The sequence below is a fragment of the Brienomyrus brachyistius genome, chromosome 16 (assembly GCF_023856365.1).
Source record: "Brienomyrus brachyistius isolate T26 chromosome 16, BBRACH_0.4, whole genome shotgun sequence".
NCBI classification, from domain to species: Eukaryota; Metazoa; Chordata; class Actinopteri; order Osteoglossiformes; family Mormyridae; genus Brienomyrus; species Brienomyrus brachyistius.
In genome coordinates this window covers 6927527-6951393 of record NC_064548.1, presented here as the reverse complement: position 1 = coordinate 6951393, position 23867 = coordinate 6927527, and the positions used below count along the sequence as shown (strand labels likewise).

Genomic DNA, 23867 nt, shown 5'->3' with positions numbered 1-23867 from the left:
CACTCACCATTCACTCACACATGCAATGTAGCAAGTCCAATTAGCCTCAGCATGTCTTTGGACTGTGGGGGCAAACTGGAGTACCTGGAGGGAAGCCCACGATGACATGGGGATAACATGCAAACTCCGCACACATGTGACCCAGGCGGAGACTTGAAACTGGGTCCCAGAGGTGTGAGGCAACAGGAAATTTCCATATGAAGTGATTATGATCTCTGTGAAGTCTGATGAGAAAGATGAGCTCATAATTCTTATTATTGTATTATCAGATGGAAAAGAGGAAATTCATACATTTGTTCTGGTCCATTATCAGCATGGAGGGTTCATCTGTATCATTACTGTTCTATTGTCCACTGGAACTGGAGTTGTTTAAGGAATAATTACTCCCCACACAAAGTGTGTGAGTTTAGACAAACAGACAGAGTCCACTGTGACAGCATGCTTGCAGGACACCCTGTGGAGCCGAATTTGTCATCATGTTCCTTGGGACTGGGTAATCAGCACTAGATGGGGAGGGTACTGCGCCCCAGTGCGGGGTCATGACTCGCTGGTGACTCCCCCACCAGACATCGCTCAGAGAGGAGGTGATTGGCTGCAGCCAAAAAGGGGTGTGGCTTACGCTGCCCTGCCCACTTTCCTGTGCTGGTTCTGTTTTATTCGCGGTGTTCCTTAAATTACAGTCCATCCTCTTCTTGTCTATGTTTTGAACAGCTGCCTGAAAGACAGTCTTCCAGCTGGAGAGGAACAAACAGCAGAGATCCAAAGAAGGCACCGGATTGGGCTGAACCACAGGCTCAGCGTTTGTGACAAACTGCTGTCACACATCTTGTTGTTTTCACATGGATAGTTTGACCATATTTGAATGGTCTGACTGTGGGATGTGACCCATATCTTTGCTCTCTTTTCCTGAGTCGATTGACCATTCTGTGCCCTAACCGTATCCTAACCCTAACCGGAACCCTTGCCCAGTGTTTGCCACATGGGGCCTGACTCCTCTACTGGTTTCTTCTGTTGTCAGACACCAAAACACCAACCAGACCACTGAATGAGTTTACTATATTTCAGCTTGTAGTTCAAGACAAACCGCCCAGCAATAAAGTGGAACACTAAGACAAATTCTCAGATATAAATGATATAATCGCCAGACAGGAATCGCGCCCCCCGTTCTCTCAATAATTGATGGATATATGATTTGCCCCAGCTTCCACCTCCAACTGCCGTTCATACGACGCCAGTTTCTCGCCTCTTTGAAGCATATTGCTTGGGGGACTTGGGAGAATCTATTGGCTTTTAATTAGATCAGATCCATGTAACCGAGGGGTGGTGGGGGTGGGGTACTGGTTTTTATTGGTAGCCATTCTCTCTTATTAGGGTAGACCAACAGTTGATCAGACTACTGACTGCTACTTTGGCTCTCCCTATTGGAGGTGGCATCTATGGTAAAAGCCCGCATTGCTTGATCAATGCGTCAATGTGTCCAGTGGACATCTTCTACAACTAAAGCACTGTAGGTCCTTCAGCATCATGCCCAGGAACAAGAGAATAGATCAGCAGGGATGTTGCTTTTATGGACATCAGCTCCCTGAAAAGAAGTCCAAGGGCCCTGGGGGTGAGTCTGCTGTCCTTCAGAGAACTGAACCTGACCGGCTGCAGTAAAGCAGGCTGACAGTGTAATTAAGGAAGCTGTGGGCATGAAGATCCATTCGCCAAGTAGGAAAGATCAAATAAACACAGAGGCATCATCATTCTGCTAGTGCACAGCTGCATGTGACACGTATGACCTGACCTGACCTGGGTACAGCATCATCTGAGGCTTAATCCAGCATCCTTTCATAGCCAGAGTCTTGCTAACATTCAGGATCACATTCTGATTTATAATGCATGCACTATGAAGTCACTCTCACACCCTGTAAATGAAGGTCTAGGAACAGACATTGGATGCTCTGTGTCTTGCAGGTTTAAGATCATCACATGACATTTTATTATCCTGGGGAGTTATTTCATTTTTTCCTACTTAGTGGGCTACTGGTCAGATTACAGTAGCAACCCAAATACCATTTTGAAGAAGAGGAAATCAGCAAGACTGCTGCATGAAGGTTATTCGTAAACATACATGCCCTCACGCAGAGGCAGCCTTCATGCACATGCAAAGTGATGTGAGCATTTCCATCTTTCTCGGACCCATCGTTTGCACAAGGAGTGTTTTATGGTATCTACCTCTATTTTTGCACGAGTGTCCAGCAGTCGTTTAAAGCAGCACTAGCTATCGCTCTCCTGTTACATTGTGGCTGTTACATTACAGCTGCAGAGCGGGAACCATCTCCATAGAGATGCCTATGGATTTAGAATGGGATGTCATAAAAGTTCCTCTAGATGTAATGGCAAGGTGTCCCAATACTTCTGTTCATATACTGTGTGTGTGTGGTCCTCACAAAGGTCTGTGAATGCAATCAAAAAAGTAATGATGCCAAAAAAGTTATATTTGTTTTGGTTACTTGTGCAGTGCTTAGCACTGTTGCCTCACACCTCTGTGACCCAGGTTCAAGTCTCCACCTGGGTCACATGTGTGGGGAGTTTGCATGTTCTCCCCATGTCGCTGTGGGGTTTCCTCTGGGTACTCCAGTGTCCCCCCACAGTCCAAAAACATGCTGAGGCTTATTAGACTTGCTAAAGTGCCAGTAGGAATGCATGTGAGAGTGAATGGTGCGTGAGTGTGCCCTGTGATGGGCTGGCCCCCCATCCTGGGTTGTTCCCTGCCTTGTGCCCATTGATTCCAGGATAGGCTCCGGGCCCCCCCAAACCCAGTAGGATAAGCAGTTTGGAAAATGGATGGATGGTTAGTTGTGGTTAAGATTAGGGCTGGGTAGGGGTTAAGGTTCTTATATTGGGATTATAGTTTTGTCCAATGAAATGAATGGTGAGTCCCCATAAACATATAACAAACCTGTGTGTGTGTGTGTGTGTGTGTGTCGGGTGAGCATGCGTGAAATCCATTATGTACATCCTGTTCAATCATTTCATTTATAGGTTGTAATTTATAGGTGATAATCCCATGATGGTAAACTTTAAATAAGGAGAGTATCGAAACATTATAACGTTTACATTACTTGAAGAGATTTACATTTTATGAAATTTTATGAAAGCATTTTATGAATGCTTCCTGCACACGTTTTACACCCTTTTTGAAAGATGCGAACAAGGTATTGCTGCGCTACTATTTATTTATTTTCAAATTTGCTTTATAACTGCCGCTACAAGCATATACCGTACATTTGCTCTCTGATAGCCGAACGATGGCGTGTCTGAGATTTTTGCGCAACTTCCAAACGAGCCACTTGCTCTCTGCCGCTGGACTGGTGGTTGCGGCCGCCGGGACAGTGTACCTCGCTCGCCGATTCTGGAGAACGGCGGAGCTGGAGGAAGGTACGCGAACAGCATTCGCCTTAGTATGTGGGAAATACGTAGCGGGATAATAAAATGCGTACGGACCGAAGTTTAAAATCATCTTCATGTATTCTGCTTAAATATGTGTGTATATATGTATGTTTTTGATCTCAGGGAGCACAACGTACTAACATTCGAATACAATTATTTGTCCAATTCAGTTAAATTTCATTTTATTTAGGTCCCAAAAACTTAGACCTCCGGAGATTTAGCAACAGCATCATGAACTGACATGACGTCTAATGTCATTAAGCGATACTAAAAGTTAAGTGGTTAGAAAAGCCAGGAGACAGCAGAGTCCTGACATTAAATATTCTGTTTCAGACCAACAGCACCTGCTGGCATTAGAGGACTCTGATGCCAGTGCAGACCTGGATCTCACCCTGGATGAGGTACATTTACACTCCGATTTATTAGCTACTAATGCTGTTCCATGCTGAAGGAAAAAGTACATCAAAATATTACTTTTAACTGGTTTTTGTCTTTTTCTGAAGATTGTTAATGAAGACAACGGACAGGTCATGACCTGGGATTTCAGCCCGTTGTTCTGTGGACCCGTTGCTGCAGTGAGAGTAAGATCTGCCAGACAGTCACCTCTCCTCTTCTGCTTGGTTCAAAATGTTTAATTTCTTCATTTATTTATACTATAATGTTTTTACTATAATTATATATCAGTATTTGATCTACTATATATATATATATATATATATATATATATATATATATATATATGTTTACATATTCCTGTATGTACACCAGTTTACTGTTATAATTTTTTCTGCATTGGCCTAAAAGCAGCCTTAAGGTCTTTTCTGGGTCTCACTTTCTTCTGTCTAGTACTGCCAGTCTGCCGAATGCCCGGCACCGACGGGGAGCACCACCTTCCACAGCCATTATGAGCTGAGCCTTGACATGCTGGTACAATATTCTTTTAAATTTCAAAACAGACACTGCACTGAGATATGCCTGTCATCTGATATGAACATCGAATCGTGACTTTGCCAGTTCTAAGCAGCTTTTTATTTGCTTGAAAATATATTGTGTCTCATTAGGTCATTAAGGACTCACTGGAACATTGTACCAGCGTTTGTGGCAATCAAGTTGATCTCTGGGTGAAGAATACCAGAGGAACAATGGCGCTGAGTCCGGATGTGAGTGCCGTCTCATCTGTGCTCGTTAAGACTGATGTTAAAACTGTTCTTTCCATTCACTCAGCACCACAATCTTTTCTCTGTCTGAAGGGCTTGTCCATGGTCACCATGACACTGCAGTCCGTCACAGGCTTCAAGGTGAGGGTTCCGTGCTGCTCACAGAGGTTTTTTAGGCTCAGATCGTTCACTTGTGCTGGGTTCATGTCACTTTTGGCAGCCCTCAGCATTGCAAGTTGGTATGAGAAAGTATAGTATTACTGTTTGTCCTTCCTGTGCATTTACTGAGCTCCTGAGACTAAGTGAAAGCTTGGTGTTTATCTTCTTGTGTCTGCAGCTGGTAGCTCGGAAGGTGGTGATGTACGCGTCCTTCTGCATTCTGGACGCTAACCAGCTCACCAGATACAGCGACCATGTGGTAAATAGTCACTTCTTCCATGATGTTATGTGCTCCTCTATTCTGCCGTCATTCTGAACAGCTGAAAATGTAACTTTTAAGGCATCAGTGAATGGCGGCATACTAGGGCATAGGATTTAGCAGGACGGCCAGCTCCTTCGACTGCCGCATTCATGGGTGTCAATGTTACCTTTTGAACAGCAAACAGTCTGGATGGGGAAATATTTCGGCATGATCCTGGGGCTGGATGGATTACTGTCGACGTATGAATGGAAAGACAGCAAGAATGAGGACCAGCCGACGGAGCCTTGCCAGTCTGACCATGAGGTAAGACACTGATAGTATCCAGCACATCCACTCATACTGACATCCTGAGTGCCTTGGTTGGCTCAGTCCTTAAGAACGTGCAGGAGGCTGCAGTAACGACATTGGTATCGTACAGTGACGCCAGTGGCTTTTGCAGTGAGTCCCTGATGACTGAGTCCTGTCTTGCAGGCTGCTGATGAGGAATTGCCACCTGTGGCCAGAGAGATGCCCTGCTTATAGTGAGTACCAGTGTCTTCCCATACTTTCTCCTTCAAAAAGCCTTTGGTCTGGGGGTAGGGGGGGGGGTAGGAAATTAAACATAAAATTGGTAAAAAAATAAATAAAAAGGATTATTATTTGATTTAAAAATCAGGATTTATTTCCACATTGCATTATATTGCAGCATCTATCTCACCAGAAGAGGGTTTGCAGATGTTCCATGCAAACTGGCAGCCCTTCGCCAGGCTTTCTCAGTGAGTACATTCACACCTCAGTTACTGTTAACATTAACGCATCAGTCTTTGGTTTGTTGCAGGCTTTTACATTCAGGAAGATTTTCTTAGTCAGCATTTTGCATCATACTGTAATGTTCCAGTAATTCTGTGTCAAATCTATAAATTCTGCTTTCGCTCTATAGACACTCATCAGCCAAGGATTTTACCAGAAAGATCTCATCCGAGCTGGTAAAATGATTCTTGGTGGACTGGCCCAGATCAACAACAGGGTAAGTGTCATTAACTACAATGAGGTAATGGTACGACAATGGGCTTATTCTCTGTCTTGATTTTAACCAATTCATTTGTTCTTTGTTGTGACAAAGGACATCCATGCCTTTGAAACGGCATTTGAGCAGTTCCTGGCCTTCCTTGGCGACCCAGCGAAAAGAGACATCATGCAGAGGGAACTGGCCGAGGCGGGGGTAAGTCAATGTCATCAGCTAATGCCTTGGTCATTTTATGTAGAACCCTGTAAAAAATTAGAGTAAAATGACTCACTGGATGTTTCAATATTTTTTTAGATCTGCCAATTTGGATTTGTGGACGTTGCGTTGGAGTTCGTTGTCTTTTGGTTTCTGGGTGTTCGCAACGTCCTGAAAATGGTAACTAACTCCAAGATGCAGAATGACAATATTTTATTCAGATTCAGCCTTATTGTTCTTTGCTATAATCTCAAAATCTCTTCCTCAAAAGGAGTCCGGCGGATTTGTGGACTATTGCTCCAGAGTCCTGGAGTCTTTCAGCCCACTCGGTGGCTGGAAGGCGAAAGACACGAACTACTGGGAGATAGTCATGGTAACATCTCACTGCCGCACTCGACAACTGAGTCTTGATTGTATGTACGTCCTCATGTTTGGTTGTAACAATGCTGTGTCGTGTCCTCAGGTCCAGATACTGTCCTTCTTAGATGAAGTCTTCTTCAAGGACACAAGCATTTTCCAGGATCCACAATATCTAGAGGAGGAAGTGTGGAACAGCACTGAAGACCATCTTAATATCCTTTTAACATGGCTGGGTTCGCTACACTCCAGCCCTTAAAAATTACTATAGAATTAGATACATAGTGTAGGTCGTTTTTCTGCCTTTTGGCAATGGTCAGGGTACATGGGGTGAGCTTGGGGTCTTGGGCTATTTTGATTCCTGTGTTTTTATTAGTCTAGACATCCGAATGGGAAACGTCGACCCCCCCGTGCGACTCCCAAGGACCTTCCCACCACACCATCGCCAGGATGCCCAGGAGCCCAGAGAGGACCGCCGTCATCATCCGGCGCACTGCAGCTTTCCTCTGGACTTACTTGAAGGACCTGGAGAGCATCGCGGAGAGAGGGACCTTCATCTGTGAAATTCTGTCCAGTCTCCTGGAGTTCATCATGGAGGACATCACCTGTGTACAGCGGAACGGGCCTTCTCCTTCTCCTACGTGTCCTCTGTGTTTGGATCAATGTGATTTTGCATTTGCAAAGAGTGTGACATTTTAAAAAAATTTAGAAATTTAATATTACATATGTATAATACTTACTTGTAGCAGTATTACTATTATTACTGTTGTTGATATTGTTATAATTTTTTATTGTTATCATCATTTTTCTTTTTTTTGTTTAGTTGATTTTATTTATTTTTTTAATCTTTATTTTTATTTTATTGTCATGACCCGGCTCGTCGGCTCCTCGTGTGTGCCACGCCCCCTGATTACCCACATGTGCTTCCCTGATTGTTTCCAGCTTTGTCTGATTACTTTGCTTAGTCTTGTCCTATTTAAGTCTTGGTCTTACCTGTTGCCCTCGTCCGTCATTGTGGATTCGGTGTGGTGTATGTTCCCTACTCCTGTAGTGTTAATAAACCCCAGTTTAGCCCTGATCACTGCCTGCCTGCCTCTCCTTACCTGCCGACCCGCACTATCGCCGCTTCCCGCGAACACGATCGTGACACATGGTAGTAGGGTGGGTGAATTTGGAGTGGCCACCCTATAATTGAATATGTTTATATTGTAACTTTAATTAAAAATAAAGTTGTCCTCTGAAGGGGGGGGGGGGGTGGTGGTGGTGGTGGGTAGAAAAAAAAGAATTTTAATATTGTTTGATGTTAGACTTATCTGTACAGGGGTCCTCGGGTTACAAAATCTTGACATACGATGTTGACATTACGACGCTCACGCCCATGAAAACCTTAAAAATATTGAGATGTGAGTGTGTTGGTTTACACCGTTAGTGTCGTAGTTATGGACGATGTGGGCGAACTAGTTTGGTTACCCGTGGTGGAGGAATACGCAGTAACGCGGTGTACGAGTGAGTTACTATGGAATTGAAATTAGACAACGTAAAGAGATCATTAAAGGGACATTAAAACTTTGACAATTTCAGTTACATTTCTGTCGTAGGAATGGGACTGTCGTAACCTGAGGACTCCCTGTAGTATATTTGGATAGTCCTGTATTATTTGGTGGTTCTATTTCTTTTTAATTATTTCTTAATGAAGGATTTGTTATTTCTTTGAATAAATTTATTTCAAAGAAAGGTTGGATTTTTCTATTTTTTTCAGTGTGAGATGAAGCTGCTTCACTGAAAGGTAGATTTTTTTTCTATGTAGATTTTTCTTGATAACTATTAGTATGTTTAGTTAGTGAATAAAGTAAAATTAAAAAGTAACCGAGTGTAGTTTGTCTGTTATTTAGCCTGATAGGTGAGAGCAGAAAAGGTACATATAATGTGTAAATGTGTCACACAAGGTACATCCCCTATAAATCCTTAAAGCGTTTACAGACTTAACATAACTGTCTGGCCAGTGTAATGAAGTAAGCTGTGGGCATGAAGGTGCATTAGCCAAGTAGGAAAGATCAAATAAACACAGAGGTATCATCATTCTGCTAGTGGCACAAATATCAGCCCATACCAACATGCTTTCTTGGAAGACTGAGGGGTCAGAGATGAGAGTAGCATTGAGGACGGCCTCGCTCTGGAAGGGGCAAACAGTCTTGCGACTTCAGCTTTAAAAGAGGAAAAGCAAAATATATTTTAAAAAATTCAAAAAGTTTAGTTCCAATGCAATTTCATTTGCAATTAATGATTATGCCCACTGACAAGATCACTAAGTTGAACATTAAAATTGCATTACTGATTAAAAAGCTCATTTTTGATGTGTTTTTGAGAAAAAAAGTAATTATTTCTTAATGAAGGATTTGTTATTTCTTTGAATATATTTATTTCAAAAAAAGGTTGGATTTTTCAATTTTTTTTCAGTGTGAGATGAAGCTACTTCACTGAAAGGTAGATTTTTTCTAACCCTTTTTACAAATCTTTACAAGGGGGCCAATAATTGTGGAGGGCACTGTATCCATCTCTTATTTCTTCATATAGTTATTAATTTCATTATGTCATATTTATGTATTTAATTTTTAACATTTTGGAGTTCCATATTGGAGTTCCATATTTATAGAGGATGATGGCGGTAGATTGAGAAAACCCATACAGGCACATTCCCCCCCTCCCCCGACTACCACACACAAACCTACCTGGTATGAACACATGGCCACATAAATGCAGACCCACAAACATGCGCATTTGGCCACAAACACTCATACACTCAAGCATTTGAGCCATTAATGCTCTCTGAACCACGTACTGTCATGTTTCTAATTCATTCATTCATTCTTTCTTAATACACATTCCTGTTAAAAGCATATTTTGAATAGGTGAATATTTGTGCTGTTAGATTCTGTGTTGAAAAAGATGGAAAATTTTAATTTAGATGCCAAAGTGCATGTTTTTGGACTGTGTGAGTTGCCTATGTTTACTTTTTAATGCCAGATTACTTCACCTGAATGCATGTACACCCTTTTCTGACAATTAGGAGTGTTGACGTCTGTTAGGTCTATTACAGTGTGGTAAGTTAATTGTCCTTTTTCAAAATATAACGCTTGCCTTCTGTTACAGCTCATTGTAATTGGTCAATAGACCATGTTTTTTTCTGATATGAATATGATAAAAATATTGGTAGTTGGAAACATCTGTGCAATTTAGATGTTATTGATCATTGGTATTAAACGCATAAACCACGGAAACTGAAGTTTTCTGAGTGACTACAGAAAATTTCCCCCAGTTGCACTTCCATCTGTTCTCCAGCAGGTGGCGAACACCCCTCTTTTTCTTTCCTTCTCTTATTGCCGTGTTCTGTTTTTTTGTCTTGTGAAATGGTTGATGTAAGTAAAAAAGTGTTTTTGGTTTTATCAAGACATTAAACCTTTTGCAAATGCAACCATTGAGTTTATTATATTCATTAATGTGATTGGTATTAAACGTTATAACAATCAGCATAAAAACCTGACAAAGTCATATGGCAGTAAAAGTCTGAGCGAATAATAATAATAGACGATACCATATCATGACCGTAAACAGTATCCTAGCATGCAATATCAGATTTTTACCAGACTTTACTGTATTTTGTTTGTTTGTAGTTTGTTTGCCTCTCAAAAGTAATATCGCTATGAATGTACTAAAATATTTTAAAAAGCTTTTAATGTGGTTTGACTAGTTCGTGTTTCTTGTTTGTATGTCTCTCGGGGAAAAAAGAATCTCACTCCAAATCTGCTAAGATATAAAGCAGGGGTAGGGAACCTGATCCATGGAGAGCCGGTGTGGCTGCGGGTTTTTGGGATGACCTCTCAGTCAAGAAGTAATAAAACAATGGTTCTCAACTCCAGTCATGGGGAGCCATTGTTATTGGCTGATTGAGAGGTCATCCCAAAAACCTGCACCCACACCGGCTCTCCATGGATCAGGTTCCCCACCCCTGATATAAAGCAACAACACACAACAGCGTGTTCATGGAGGCAGTCATGTTTATTCCGAGATGTGGTAGCTCGAACAGGAGATTGTCGAACTTGGAATTTCCGGCTTCTGAGAGGTAATCGAACATACCATAAGAGGAACACACAGCACCTGTAATGCTCCATGTGTAACTGAAAGTGACAGTTTGCTCATGCTGTAAATATCTACCTTCTGCCATTTTCCCTCTCTTCAAGCGTAACAGTTATGTTTTCCAGTTGAATGAAGTCAGACTGCATTTTGTGATTCTTTGTAGCAGTGAATATAGATATGGTAGGAACTGCTGAGGTGTACATTAGCAATTAGCTCTGTGTCCATACATCTTCCAGGTTCCCTTATTCAGTCCAGTGGCACTGTGGGCCTTAAGCCTACTGTAGGGGACCCACTGGAACAGAAGTCCATTTTGTCCATACAGTGCAGTGTTAGACAAACAGTGCATGTGTGCTTTGTGAATTTTACAGAGCTTGTCAGGTTCAGTACAGTGGACTAGTTACTGTTGAAGCCTCAGTGTACAGTTCTGTCCTGGTTGGTCCATCCCTACACGATGTCCCCTCAACACTGTCCCCAGAGCTGCTGTCTCGTCCTGTGGAGGACGGGGGGCCCTCGGGCCACGCCACACCCTCCGATGACAGGAGTTTGTCATCAGATGATGTTTCTCTCAGCTCCCAGTCTGACGAGAGCCTGAGTGCCAAGGTGGAGAGGTGAGTCCTGTCCGAGCCTGGGTGGGGAGGTATGGAAGGTGCCGGAGACCTTGATTCTGCTAATATGAAACCCCCTTCAGGCTGACAAAGAAGCTGGAGGAGCGACGGGAACAGAAAAGGAGAGGAGAAGAGGAGGTAGACTCTTGTGATGAAAGCACATTCTTTAGCAATGAATATCACGGCAGGAGCAGCCATGACCTCCTCAGGCCAGTCTGACTTCAATGGGGGTCACTGCGCATTTTTTAATCATTTAACTTTGCTGTAACGTGTTCCTTTGGCCTGTTCTTGGTGCTGCCGTGATCTTGGCCGACGCCTCCCTGTCTGCCTGCCCAGAACCAGATAAGGAAGGAGGTGGAACGGAGGAAGATTGGCAAGGAAATGCTGGACTACAAGAAGAAGCAGGAGGGTGAGCGCACCAAGCGCATGCTGGAGGAGCGCAACCGCGAGAAGGCGGAGGAGCAGGCGGCACGGGAGCGTGTGCGTCAGCAGATAGCACTGGTGAGGGGGTGCTGTAGGGGCCCGGGGGTGAGGGACATGGGGTGAAGGGGCAGGGGAACCAGGTAGAAACCGAAGAGTGGCTCTTCTTCCAGGATCGGGCAGAGAGAGCGGCTCGTTATGCCAAGAGTACGGAGGAGGCGGAGGCAGCGAAGGTGGCAGCGCTGCAGGCGGCGAAGGCGGAGCAGGAGGCCCGGAGGGAGGTGCTGCAGAAGGAGAGGAGGTACAGTGGCTCGCCCACTGTCAGAGTGAAAAAGACTTCGTCTTGAGAGGAGCCATTGGGAGGTTTAGCCATGCGCAGGCCGTGTGCCACCTGTTGTTCCCATGATTTTGGACACCCTCCTGTTCCGTCTCTCCAGTGCTGTGGCCCGGATACAGTTCCGCCTCCCAGACGGCTCTTCTTTCACCAACCAGTTCCCCTTGGAGACGAGGCTGCAGGAGGCCAGGGAGTTTGCTGCCCAGGTGTGTCCATATCTCTGCCCCATTGTCTCATTGGCCAGAGCATTCTGGGGGTGAGGTGGGGGTACCTTAAGAATGTCAGGTTAAACAATGACTGATTCCTGTTTCCCTGTCGCATTCATGGGTCTAGTAGCAGCACCTTCTCCATTTTTGCTGTTAACACCTGGTATTACAGATCTGAACAGGACAGTCGGTGTTTGTAAATTTCCTGAATGTTTTTCACACTGTCTGATGGTCTGTAACTGTGCAGAAACATCCACATTTAGATGCTTTTACCTCATTTACTTTCACAGCAAGCGGTGTGGTTGTCAGGATGAGTGCTGTGACCCGCTCGTCTTGTAACATCGTGCTCCATGCTTAGTCAGTCCTCCCAGCGTTCATCCACATCAACTTCCTGTCTCTCTCCGTGCAGGAAGTAGGGAACCGGTACGGAAACTTCTCCCTGGCCACCATGTTCCCGAGGCGGGAGTTTACACGGGAGGACTTAGACCGGACCTTGCTGGAGCTGGAGCTGGTTCCCAGTGCCTCAGTGGTGCTTCTCCCAGTAAGTGGTGTCCCCCTGAATTCCAGTGTCGGCGTCACTGCAGGCTGTCCACATTCTGTCACTGGCGTTAGAGCAGGACAGGTGGGTGTAGGCTGTCCCCCTTTAAACATGCCTCTTGGAGGGGGGGGCTCCAGCTGATAATGCGAAGGGCCCAGCATTTAGCTTCCAGTTTCACTGTGATCTGGCCCCCCAGTGCATGGAATTGGTGGGTTGTCACTGCCCCCTGTGTACTCCCTTCTCCCCCGCATCTGCCTAGGCTGATGTCTCTAATTTGCTTGCTGTGAGTGTCCGTGTTCCCTTCCTGGTTATTTCTGTATACCTGCTTCCTGGGACAGACTGCAGTTCTCAGAGAACCTGAACTGTAGGGCAATTTAAGGACAGATGGATAATGGATTTGCATGTATAATCATGAGCTTCACATAACAGTAATAGCTTTACGGAGAGTTCTGGGTACTTGCGTGTGGATTACACACTTTCCTGCCAGTCACATGTCCCAGAGTAGAACCAATGAAATGAGACTAGTGTCAGGCAGCCTGGCCGATTGGAGGTAACCGTTAACCAGGGAGCCCTCTGGACCAACTAAAGGTGGACAGTAACTGGTGCCGTTCTGTGACCCGTGTCCTCCACTTGCTTCCTGGCGCAGGTGGGCCGACCTGCCAACACAGTGGTGCCCTCCTCGGCCGGGGGCTTTTGGTCGGTGCTGGGCACCATCTTTTACCCCCTGCTAGCGCCACCGCGCCACGGACCTTCCACCGTATCGTCTGGCGAAGCAAAAAGGTGATGCTCAGATTAGCAGTTATGATTGAGCAATCCGCCACCGCACAGTTTAGGTCATGAGGTCACTTCTTGTAATCCACGCAGCACATGAAGAGTGACATAACTGTACAATACCACAAAGTCAGTAGACCTAGAAGCCATTTATGCCATGTTTATTTTGTGTGTAGTGGATAAATATTTAATAGCTGCATAAATTGTAAAAAAAAAGAGGTTTCTGCATTTATTGTGCCTGAACTATATTCATGATTGTCATTTCTGCCCTCAGGGAACCCATTTGCAAACGAGTTTTGGAAAAGCGAGCAGATGACTTCAAAAAAGATGGGAAGATCTACAGACTGAGGACGCAAGAAGACAGTGAGGACGACAACAACACCTGGAATGGCAACTCCACCCAGCAGATGTAGCTGGCTGGCCCTCAACACTGTGCAATAACCAGTCTCTCTCTTGCGCTCTTTCCCTCTCTCTCTCCCATTGGTGGAAACTGCTTACTGGCCGCACGGTGCTCCAATACACTCACGCCCCGGGCGTCACCTGCATGGGCACTTATTATTGAGTCGTGCCCAGTAGCTTAAACTCCGCCTCCATATCTTGTCATCGTTTTGTGTTTGTGGACTGAGCTGGTCTGGAGCGCTGACGTATCCTGGCCTGGAGACCGTGGCTGTGGGTCTATCAATTGGAGTGCTTGCCTGACCATGTGACCTGCTAACAGCATATCGTAGCCATGACAGCGGTTTAGTTTAACGATGACGTAACCCCAAAGCCTCCTGGGTGGGTGTCCCTGTTTTATATCCAGCTTTCTGTTGCCCCCCCCCCCCCCCCCCCTTGCATGTATAGTCTGCTACAGCAGCAGTCTTTCTTTTAGGTGAAAATGAGAATAAATTTACAGCTCATTTAATATGAATAAAAATTTTTCAACAAGCCACTTTGATTCCAATTTGCATGATGAGATTTAATCGTGGCAGAGAGAGCTCGTATCACATTTTTGGAGCACATTGACAAGCAAATGAACTCCCTTTACCTTGCAAAAGTGCTGCTAGATTTTAAGGTTGCTCATCATATTAAGAGAACAGAGGGTGCCGTTACAACAGGGTAACGTTGCAAAGTTTTATCCAAGAAGAAAAGATATAATTAGAGTAAGTGATTGGAGAGACATCTACTCTGCATTACATTTCATAATAAGGTGTATTTTTAAAAATGAGAGTGAAAAACATGTGGGAAGTATAAAACTCTACGATCTTTGTCATGTGTGACATCGCTATGAATTATGTCCACTAGGTGGCTGTACTTCTTGAAATGTACTTACCAACAGAAAATGTTGGTTTCATGTAATGGAAAAGGGGCGTTTTTATCCTCCCCAGACGTAGCATGAAATTGCCTCCTCCGTCTTTCGAGGTAAATTATGTAGGGCCATTCAACTGAAATTGATTTTTAAAAATTAATTTTGAAATTGAAAAACATTTGTTTGCAGAACTCTCTGTGCATTATTTATGAGCCAGTGATTATTCTTGGCAATAAACTGGTCCACTGTGAGTTATTCTCTTGCAGTAAATCAGTTTGTTGTCGAACAAGAGCAGTGAGCTTGGCAGGTTACAGGTGGGTGTCGCCCACGTTTCTGTCCCCATTAAGCTGCCCTAAGGCACGTCGGACGAGATGCGCTTAAGTCGCTCATATCTCTGCCTTCATCCTTCAAACCCTGAGACCAGCTCATCTTCAAAGAGCCACAGGGCACAAAGATGTGAGGCATTTAATGTGACTCGGTGCTCCCTGAGTGAGGTGTGATACAGGGTCCTGGTGTCACAGCTCTGCATGTCTGCCACACACTGTAGTGTCAGGCACACACATGTGCATCGTGCCGTCTGCACAATGCTCTGGGGTATTTATAGCCCCTGGTCCTGGAGGAAGGTCACTTCAACTCCCCCTAATCCTGCACATAGACGAAAGATGGCTTGATTTGAAATTTGCTGCGAGGCGACACACTGGACCAGAATGTCCCACTGCAGTTTATTGTTGGGGTTGTAAATCATCTCCCTGAAAGTAAACTCTATGATCCATTCAGGGAGAGGAACTCCAGTCCAGCATACAGCCCTCCCCAGGACTGATAGTGTCTTCTGTGCAGAAGAATCATCTCACCATCTGTTTTCTTGTGAGGCGTCCGGGCTGTGACTTTTACAAGGAGCCTTTTCCCAAAGCCAGAATGAAGCCACTGATCGCCAAATGTAATTGTGACACTGATTACATTTGCACAGCTTGGCTAATGGATTCATTTAATACCATAACGGCACACTGTGGTCAGTGAAGTCTTGACCTTCAACTGTTCATAAAACTCTATAATCTTTGTGTGAAATGATAGTCTCAATTCAAATGAGTGAAAGTGAGCCTAAAACATACATGATTGGGACAGCCTGAAATGGTGGTTGAGTGTTTCTTTAACTTAGCTTGCTCTCTTGGTGTCGTCGAACCCTAATTGTAAATGGCTCAATGAGTTGTAAGGAAAACACTGGAAATCTGCAGTGAAAAGAGGCTATTTATTTAACATGCAGTTGTTGAAGCATCAGATTGGGGTCCATCACAGCTGACAGCATCATGGAATTGACGGAAAAAATCAGACTCATCAGCATCTGTAGCCAGGGGTGTGAAATCAGCTGGGAGCCCCCAGACCCCAACCACTGGCTGTCAGTGCAGGCTGAAACACTGCATTACGTCCAGGGTGGGGCCTTTGTGCATGTCTTTCTGTTTCAAGCAAACTATTGTTGTCGGAGGTTACCCACAATATGAGGACTGCTTCTTCAGTGTGTGTGGTTCTGTGGGTTAGTTTGCTGTGCTTCTGATCAGAAAGTTGGTAGTTCAGATCCTGTGGCAGTCAGGGTATTATCCTTTGGATGAAAGTATCTGCGAAGTAAGTGAAATGCAGCCCTGTGGATGTTTATAAATGCATGTCATTCCAGCTTCACATCCCATCATGAGCTGCATATTAAACACACACCAGACCTCTATTTCAGCAAGTTACTCTGTCCCTGTTTGACCTCTCACACTGTGTGTAGCTTTAGTCTATTTACCATCTAACACTCATCCATGCTTCCATTTCCCAAACCGCTTATCCTACTGGGTCGCGGGGGGTCTGGAGCCTATCCTGGAAGCAATGGGCACGAGGCAGGGAACAACCCAGGATGGGGGGCCAGCCCATTGCAGGGCACACTAACACACCATTCACTCACACATGCAATGTAGCAAGTCCAATTAGCCTCAGCATGTCTTTGGACTGTGGGGGCAAACTGGAGTACCTGGAGGGTATTTAATTACTGGAGGGTATTTAATTACTCCCCACACAAAGTGTGTGAGTTTAGACAAACAAACAGAGTCCACTGTGACAGCATGCTTGCAGGACACCTTGTGGAGCCGAATTTGTCATCATGTTCCTTGGGGCTGGGTAATCAGCACTAGATGGGGAGGGTACTGTGCCCCAGTGCGGGGTCATGACTCGCTGGTGACTCCCCCACCAGACATCGCTCAGAGAGGAGGTGATTGGCTGCAGCCAAAAAGGGGTGTGGCTTACGCTGCCCTGCCCACTTTCCTGTGCTGGTTCTGTTTTATTCGCGGTGTTCCTTAAATTACAGTCCATCCTCTTCTTGTCTATGTTTTGAACAGCTGATTGAAAGACAGTCTTCCAGCTGGAGAGGAACAAACAGCAGAGATCCAAAGAAGGCACCGGATTGGGCTGAACCACAGGCTCAGCGTTTGTGACAAATTGCTGTCACACATCTTGTTGTTTTCACATGGATAGTTTGACCATATTTGAATGGTCTGACTGTGGGATGTGACCCATATCTTTGCTCTCTTTTCCTGAGTCGATTGACCATTCTGTGCCCTAACCATATCCTAACCCTAACCGGAACCCTTGCCCAGTGTTTGCCACATGGGGCCTGACTCCTCTACTAGTTTCTTCTGTTGTCAGACACCAAAACACCAACCAGACCACTGAATGAGTTTACTATATTTCAGCTTGTAGTTCAAGACAAACCGCCCAGCAATAAAGTGGAACACTGAGACAAATTCTCAGATATAAATTATATAATCGCCAGACAGGAATCGCGCCCCCGTTCTCTCAATAATTGATGGATATATGATTTGCCCCAGCTTCCACCTCCAACTGCCGTTCATACGACGCCAGTTTCTCGCCTCTTTGAAGCATATTGCTTGGGGGACTTGGGAGAATCTATTGGCTTTTAATTAGATCAGATCCATGTAACCGAGGGGTGGTGGGGGTGGGGTACTGGTTTTTATTGGTAGCCATTCTCTCTTATTAGGGTAGACCAACAGTTGATCAGACTACTGACTGCCACTTTGGCTCCCCCTATTGGAGGTGGCATCTATGGTAAAAGCCCGCATTGCTTGATCAATGTGTCAATGTGTCCAGTGGACATCTTCTACAACTAAAGCACTGTAGGTACTTCAGCATCATGCCCAGGAACAAGAGAATAGATCAGCAGGGATGTTGCCTTTATGGACATCAGCTCCCTGAAAAGAAGTCCAAGGGCTCTGGGGGTGAGTCTGCTGTCCTTCAGAGAACTGAACCTGACCGGCTGCAGTAAAGCAGGCTGACAGTGTAATTAAGGAAGCTGTGGGCATGAAGATCCATTCGCCAAGTAGGAAAGATCAAATAAACACAGAGGCATCATCATTCTGCTAGTGCACAGCTGCATGTGACACGTATGACCTGACCTGACCTGGGTACAGCATCATCTGAGGCATAATCCAGCATCCTTTCATAGCCAGAGTCTTGCTAACATTCAGGATCACATGCTGATTTATAATACATGCACTATGAAGTCACTCTCACACCCTGTAAATGAAGGTCTAGGAACAGACATTGGATGCTCTGTGTCTTGCAGGTTTAAGATCATCACATGACATTTTATTATCCTGGGGAGTTATTTCATTTTTTCCTACTTAGTGGGCTACTGGTCAGATTACAGTAGCAACCCAAATACCATTTTGAAGAAGAGGAAATCAGCAAGACTGCTGCATGAAGGTTATTCGTAAACATACATGCCCTCACGCAGAGGCAGCGTTCATGCACATGCAAAGTGATGTGAGCATTTCCATCTTTCTCGGACCCATCGTTTGCACAAGGAGTGTTTTATGGTATCTACCTCTATTTTTGCACGAGTGTCCAGCAGTCGTTTAAAGCAGCACTAGCTATCGCTCTCCTGTTACATTGTGGCTGTTACATTACAGCTGCAGAGCGGGGACCATCTCCATAGAGATGCCTATGGATTTAGAATGGGATGTCATAAAAGTTCCTCTAGATGTAATGGCAAGGTGTCCCAATACTTCTGTCCATATACTGTGTGTGCGTGGTCCTCACAAAGGTCTGTGAATGCAATCAAAAAAGTAATGATGCCAAAAAAGTTATATTTGTTTTGGTTACTTGTGCAGTGGTTAGCACTGTTGCCTCACACCTCTGGGACCCAGGTTCAAGTCTCCACCTGGGTCACATGTGTGCGGAGTTTGCATGTTCTCCCCATGTCGTCGTGGGGTTTCCTCCGGGTACTCTGGTTTCCCCCCACAGTCCAAAAACATGCTGAGGCTAATTGGAGTTGCTAAATTGCCCATAAGTGTGCATGCGTGAGTGAATGGTGTGTGAGTGTGCCCTGCGATGGGCTGGCCCCCCATCCTGGGTTGTTCCCTGCCTTGTGCCCATTGATTCCAGGATAGGCTCCGGGCCCCCCGCCACCCAGTAGGATAAGCAGTTTGGAAAATGGATGGATGGTTAGTTGTGGTTAAGATTAGGGCTGGGTAGGGGTTAAGGTTCTTATATTGGGATTATAGTTTTGTCCAATAAAATGAATGGTGAGTCCCCATAAACATATAACAAACCTGTGTGTGTGTGTGTCGGGTGAGCATGCGTGAAATCCATTATGTAAATCCTGTTCAATCATTTCATTTATAGGTTGTAATTTATAGGTGATAATCCCATGATGGTAAACTTTAAATAAGGAGAGTATCGAAACATTATAACGTTTACATTACTTGAACAGATTTACATTTTATGAAATTTTATGAAAGCATTTTATGAATGCTTCCTGAACACGTTTTACACCCTTTTTGAAAGATGCGAAAAAAGTATTGCTGCGCTACTATTTATTTATTTTCAAATTTGCTTTATAACTCCCGCTACAAGCATACACCGTACATTTGCTCTCTGATAGCCGAACGATGGCGTGTCTGAGATTTTTGCGCAACTTCCGAACGAGCCACTTGCTCTCTGCCGCTGGACTGGTGGTTGCGGCCGCCGGGACAGTGTACCTCACTCGCCGATTCTGGAGAACGGCGGAGCTGGAGGAAGGTACGCGAACAGCATTCGTCTTAGTATGTGGGAAATACGTAGCGGGATAATAAAATGCGTACGGACCGAAGTTTAAAATCATCTTCATGTATTCTGTTTAAATATGTGTGTACATATGTATGTTTTTGATCTCAGGGAGCACAACGTACTAACATTCGAATACAATTATTTGTCCAATTCAGTTAAATTTCATTTTATTTAGGTCCCAAAAACTTAGACCCAAATCACTTCTCCGGAGATTTAGCAACAGCATCATGAACTGACATGACGTCTAATGTCATTAAGCGATACTAAAAGCTAAGTGATTAGAAAAACCAGGAGACAGCAGAGTTTTGACATTAAATATTCTGTTTCAGACCAACAGCACCTGCTGGCATTAGAGGACTCTGATGCCAGTGCAGACCTGGATCTCACCCTGGATGAGGTACATTTACACTCCGATTTATTAGCTACTACTGCTGTTCCATGCTGAAGGAAAAAGTACATCAAAATATTACTTTTAACTGGTTTTTGTCTTTGTCTGAAGATTGTTAATGAAGACAACGGACAGGTCATGACCTGGGATTTCAGCCCGTTGTTCTGTGGACGCCTTGCTGCAGTGAGAGTAAGATCTGCCAGACAGTCACCTCTCCTCTTCTGCTTGGTTCAAAATGTTTAATTTCTTCATTTATTTATACTATAATGTTTTTACTATAATTATATATCAGTATTTGATTTACTATATATATGTATGTATATATATATATATATATATATATATATATATTTTTTTTTTTACATATTCCTGTATGTACACCAGTTTACTGTTATAATTTTTTTCTGCATTAGCCTAAAAGCAGCCTTAAGGTCTTTTCTGGGTCTCACTTTCTTCTGTCTAGTACTGCCAGTCTGCCGAATGCCCGGCACCGACGGGGAGCACCACCTTCCACAGCCATTATGAGCTGAGCCTTGACATGCTGGTACAATATTCTTTTAAATTTCAAAACAGACACTGCACTGAGATATGCCTGTCATCTGATATGAACATCGAATCGTGACTTTGCCAGTTCTAAGCAGCTTTTTATTTGCTTGAAAATATATTGTGTCTCATTAGGTCATTAAGGACTCACTGGAACATTGTACCAGCGTTTGTGGCAATCAAGTTGATCTCTGGGTGAAGAATACCAGAGGAACAATGGCGCTGAGTCCGGATGTGAGTGCCGTCTCATCTGTGCTCGTTAAGACTGATGTTAAAACTGTTCTTTCCATTCACTCAGCACCACAATCTTTTCTCTGTCTGAAGGGCTTGTCCATGGTCACCATGACACTGCAGTCCGTCACAGGCTTCAAGGTGAGGGTTACGTGCTGCTCACAGAGGTTTTTTAGGCTCAGATCGTTCACTTGTGCTGGGTTCATGTCACTTTTGGCAGCCCTCAGCATTGCAAGTTGGTATGAGAAAGTATAGTATTACTGTTTGTCCTTCCTGTACATTTACTGAGCTCCTGAGACTAAGTGAAAGCTTGGTGTTTATCTTCTTGTGTCTGCAGCTGGTAGCTCGGAAGGTGGTGATGTACGCGTCCTTCTGCATTCTGGACGCTAACCAGCTCACCAGATACAGCGACCATGTGGTAAATAGTCACTTCTTCCATGATGTTATGTGCTCCTCTATTCTGCCGTCATTCTGAACAGCTGAAAATGTAACTTTTAAGGCATCAGTGAATGGCGGCATACTAGGGCATAGGATTTAGCAGGACGGCCAGCTCCTTCGACTGCCGCATTCATGGGTGTCAATGTTACCTTTTGAACAGCAAACAGTCTGGATGGGGAAATATTTTGGCATGATCCTGGGGCTGGATGGATTACTGTCGACGTACGAATGGAAAGACAGCAAGAATGAGGACCAGCCGACGGAGCCTTGCCAGTCTGACCATGAGGTAAGACACTGATAGTGTCCAGCACATCCACTCATACTGACATTCTGAGTGCCTTGGTTGGCTCAGTCCTTAAGAACGTGCAGGAGGCTGCAGTAACGACATTGGTATCGTACAGTGACGCCAGTGGCTTTTGCAGTGAGTCCCTGATGACTGAGTCCTGTCTTGCAGGCTGCTGATGAGGAATTGCCACCTGTGGCCAGAGAGATGCCCTGCTTATAGTGAGTACCAGTGTCTTCCCATACTTTCTCCTTCAAAAAGCCTTTGGTCTGGGGGTGGGGGTGGGGGGGGGGGTAGGAAATTAATCATAAAATTGGTAAAAATAAATAAATAAAAAGGATTATTATTTGATTTAAAAATCAGGATTTATTTCCACATTGCATTATATTGCAGCATCTATCTCACCAGAAGAGGGTTTGCAGATGTTCCATGCAAACTGGCAGCCCTTCGCCAGGCGTTCTCAGTGAGTACATTCACACCTCAGTTACTGTTAACATTAACGCATCAGTCTTTGGTTTGTTGCAGGCTTTTTCATTCAGGAAGATCTTCTTAGTCAGCATTTTGCATCATACTGTAATGTTCCAGTAATTCTGTGTCAAATCTATAAATTCTGCTTTCGCTCTATAGACACTCATCAGCCAAGGATTTTACCAGAAAGATCTCATCCGAGCTGGTAAAATGATTCTTGGTGGACTGGCCCAGATCAACAACAGGGTAAGTGTCATTAACTACAATGAGGTAATGGTACGACAATGGGCTTATTCTCTGCCTTGATTTTAACCAATTCGTTTGTTCTTTGTTGTGACAAAGGACATCCATGCCTTTGAAATGGCATTTGAGCAGTTCCTGGCCTTCCTTGGCGACCCAGCGAAAAGAGACATCATGCAGAGGGAACTGGCCGAGGCGGGGGTAAGTCAATGTCATCAGCTAATGCCTTGGTCATTTTATGTAGAACCCTGTAAAAAATTAGAGTAAAATGACTCACTGGATGTTTCAATATTTTTTTAGATCTGCCAATTTGGATTTGTGGACGTTGCGTTGGAGTTCGTTGTCTTTTGGTTTCTGGGTGTTCGCAACGTCCTGAAAATGGTAACTAACTCCAAGATGCAGAATGACAATATTTTATTCAGATTCAGCCTTATTGTTCTTTGCTATAATCTCAAAATATCCTCCTCAAAAGGAGTCCGGCGGATTTGTGGACTATTGCTCCAGAGTCCTGGAGTCTTTCAGCCCACTCGGTGGCTGGAAGGGGAAAGACACGAACTACTGGGAGATAGTCATGGTAACATCTCACTGCCGCACTCGACAACTGAGTCTTGATTGTATGTACGTCCTCATGTTTGGTTGTAACAATGCTGTGTCGTGTCCTCAGGTCCAGATACTGTCCTTCTTAGATGAAGTCTTCTTCAAGGACACAAGCATTTTCCAGGATCCACAATATCTAGAGGAGGAAGTGTGGAACAGCACTGAAGACCATCTTAATATCCTTTTAACATGGCTGGGTTCGCTACACTCCAGCCCTTAAAAATTACTATAGAATTAGAAACATAGTGTAGGTCGTTTCTCTGCCTTTTGGCAATGGTCAGGGTACATGGGGTGAGCTTGGGGTCTTGGGCTATTTTGATTCCTGTGTTTTTATTAGTCTAGACATCCGAATGGGAAACGTCGACCCCCCCGTGCGACTCCCAAGGACCTTCCCACCACACCATCGCCAGGATGCCCAGGAGCCCAGAGAGGACCGCCGTCATCATCCGGCGCACTGCAGCTTTCCTCTGGACTTACTTCAAGGACCTGGAGAGCATCGCGGAGAGAAGGACCTTCATCTGTGAAATTCTGTCCAGTCTCCTGGGGTTCATCATGGAGGACATCACCTGTGTACAGCGGAACGGGCCTTCTCCTTCTCCTACGTGTCCTCTGTGTGTTTGGTTCAAGGTGATTTTGCATTTGCATTTGCAAAGAGTGTGACATTTTAAAAAAATGTAGAAATTTAATATTACATATGTATAATACTTACTTGTAGCAG

General features: G+C 44.5%; 2 protein-coding genes across 3 annotated transcripts in view; both read left to right on the top strand.

The window, feature by feature from the left end:
- Positions 1 to 14306, top strand: part of LOC125709481 (UBX domain-containing protein 4-like) — a 40911-nt gene extending 26605 nt beyond the window's left edge. Inside the window, exons 3-9 of the mRNA XM_048977995.1 lie at positions 11394 to 11448; positions 11647 to 11811; positions 11904 to 12031; positions 12168 to 12270; positions 12680 to 12811; positions 13455 to 13588; positions 13854 to 14306. Of these exons, the coding sequence (XP_048833952.1) occupies positions 11394 to 11448; positions 11647 to 11811; positions 11904 to 12031; positions 12168 to 12270; positions 12680 to 12811; positions 13455 to 13588; positions 13854 to 13992 (856 nt within the window). The 3' untranslated portion in view covers positions 13993 to 14306. The remainder of the gene's footprint in view (positions 1 to 11393; positions 11449 to 11646; positions 11812 to 11903; positions 12032 to 12167; positions 12271 to 12679; positions 12812 to 13454; positions 13589 to 13853) is intronic.
- LOC125709472 (uncharacterized) lies at positions 3287 to 23787 on the top strand. Of its 2 annotated transcripts, XM_048977967.1 has the most exons (16): positions 3287 to 3423; positions 3769 to 3836; positions 3939 to 4016; positions 4282 to 4362; positions 4497 to 4595; positions 4686 to 4733; positions 4930 to 5010; positions 5191 to 5316; positions 5485 to 5534; positions 5699 to 5768; positions 5933 to 6019; positions 6116 to 6214; positions 6314 to 6394; positions 6486 to 6587; positions 6678 to 6861; positions 23401 to 23787. In XM_048977967.1, the coding sequence occupies exons 1-15, from the start codon at positions 3294 to 3296 to the stop codon at positions 6828 to 6830; spliced, it is 1353 nt and encodes a 450-aa protein (XP_048833924.1). In that variant the 5' UTR covers positions 3287 to 3293; the 3' UTR covers positions 6831 to 6861; positions 23401 to 23787. The 2 variants fall into 2 exon arrangements, with proteins under 2 accessions (XP_048833924.1, XP_048833925.1); XM_048977968.1 differs by lacking the exon at positions 23401 to 23787 and having other exon boundaries at positions 6678 to 7649.
- The last annotated feature ends 80 nt before the right edge of the window (positions 23788 to 23867 follow it).

Bases quoted from the DNA above. Each gene is read 5' to 3' on its own strand.
- LOC125709472 (XM_048977967.1), top strand. From the start codon at position 3,294: ATGGCGTGTCTGAGATTTTTGCGCAACTTCCAAACGAGCCACTTGCTC. The intron at 4,363-4,496 runs GTACAATATTCT...GTGTCTCATTAG, and splicing joins AGCTGAGCCTTGACATGCTG to GTCATTAAGGACTCACTGGA. The intron at 6,215-6,313 runs GTAAGTCAATGT...ATATTTTTTTAG, and splicing joins GGGAACTGGCCGAGGCGGGG to ATCTGCCAATTTGGATTTGT.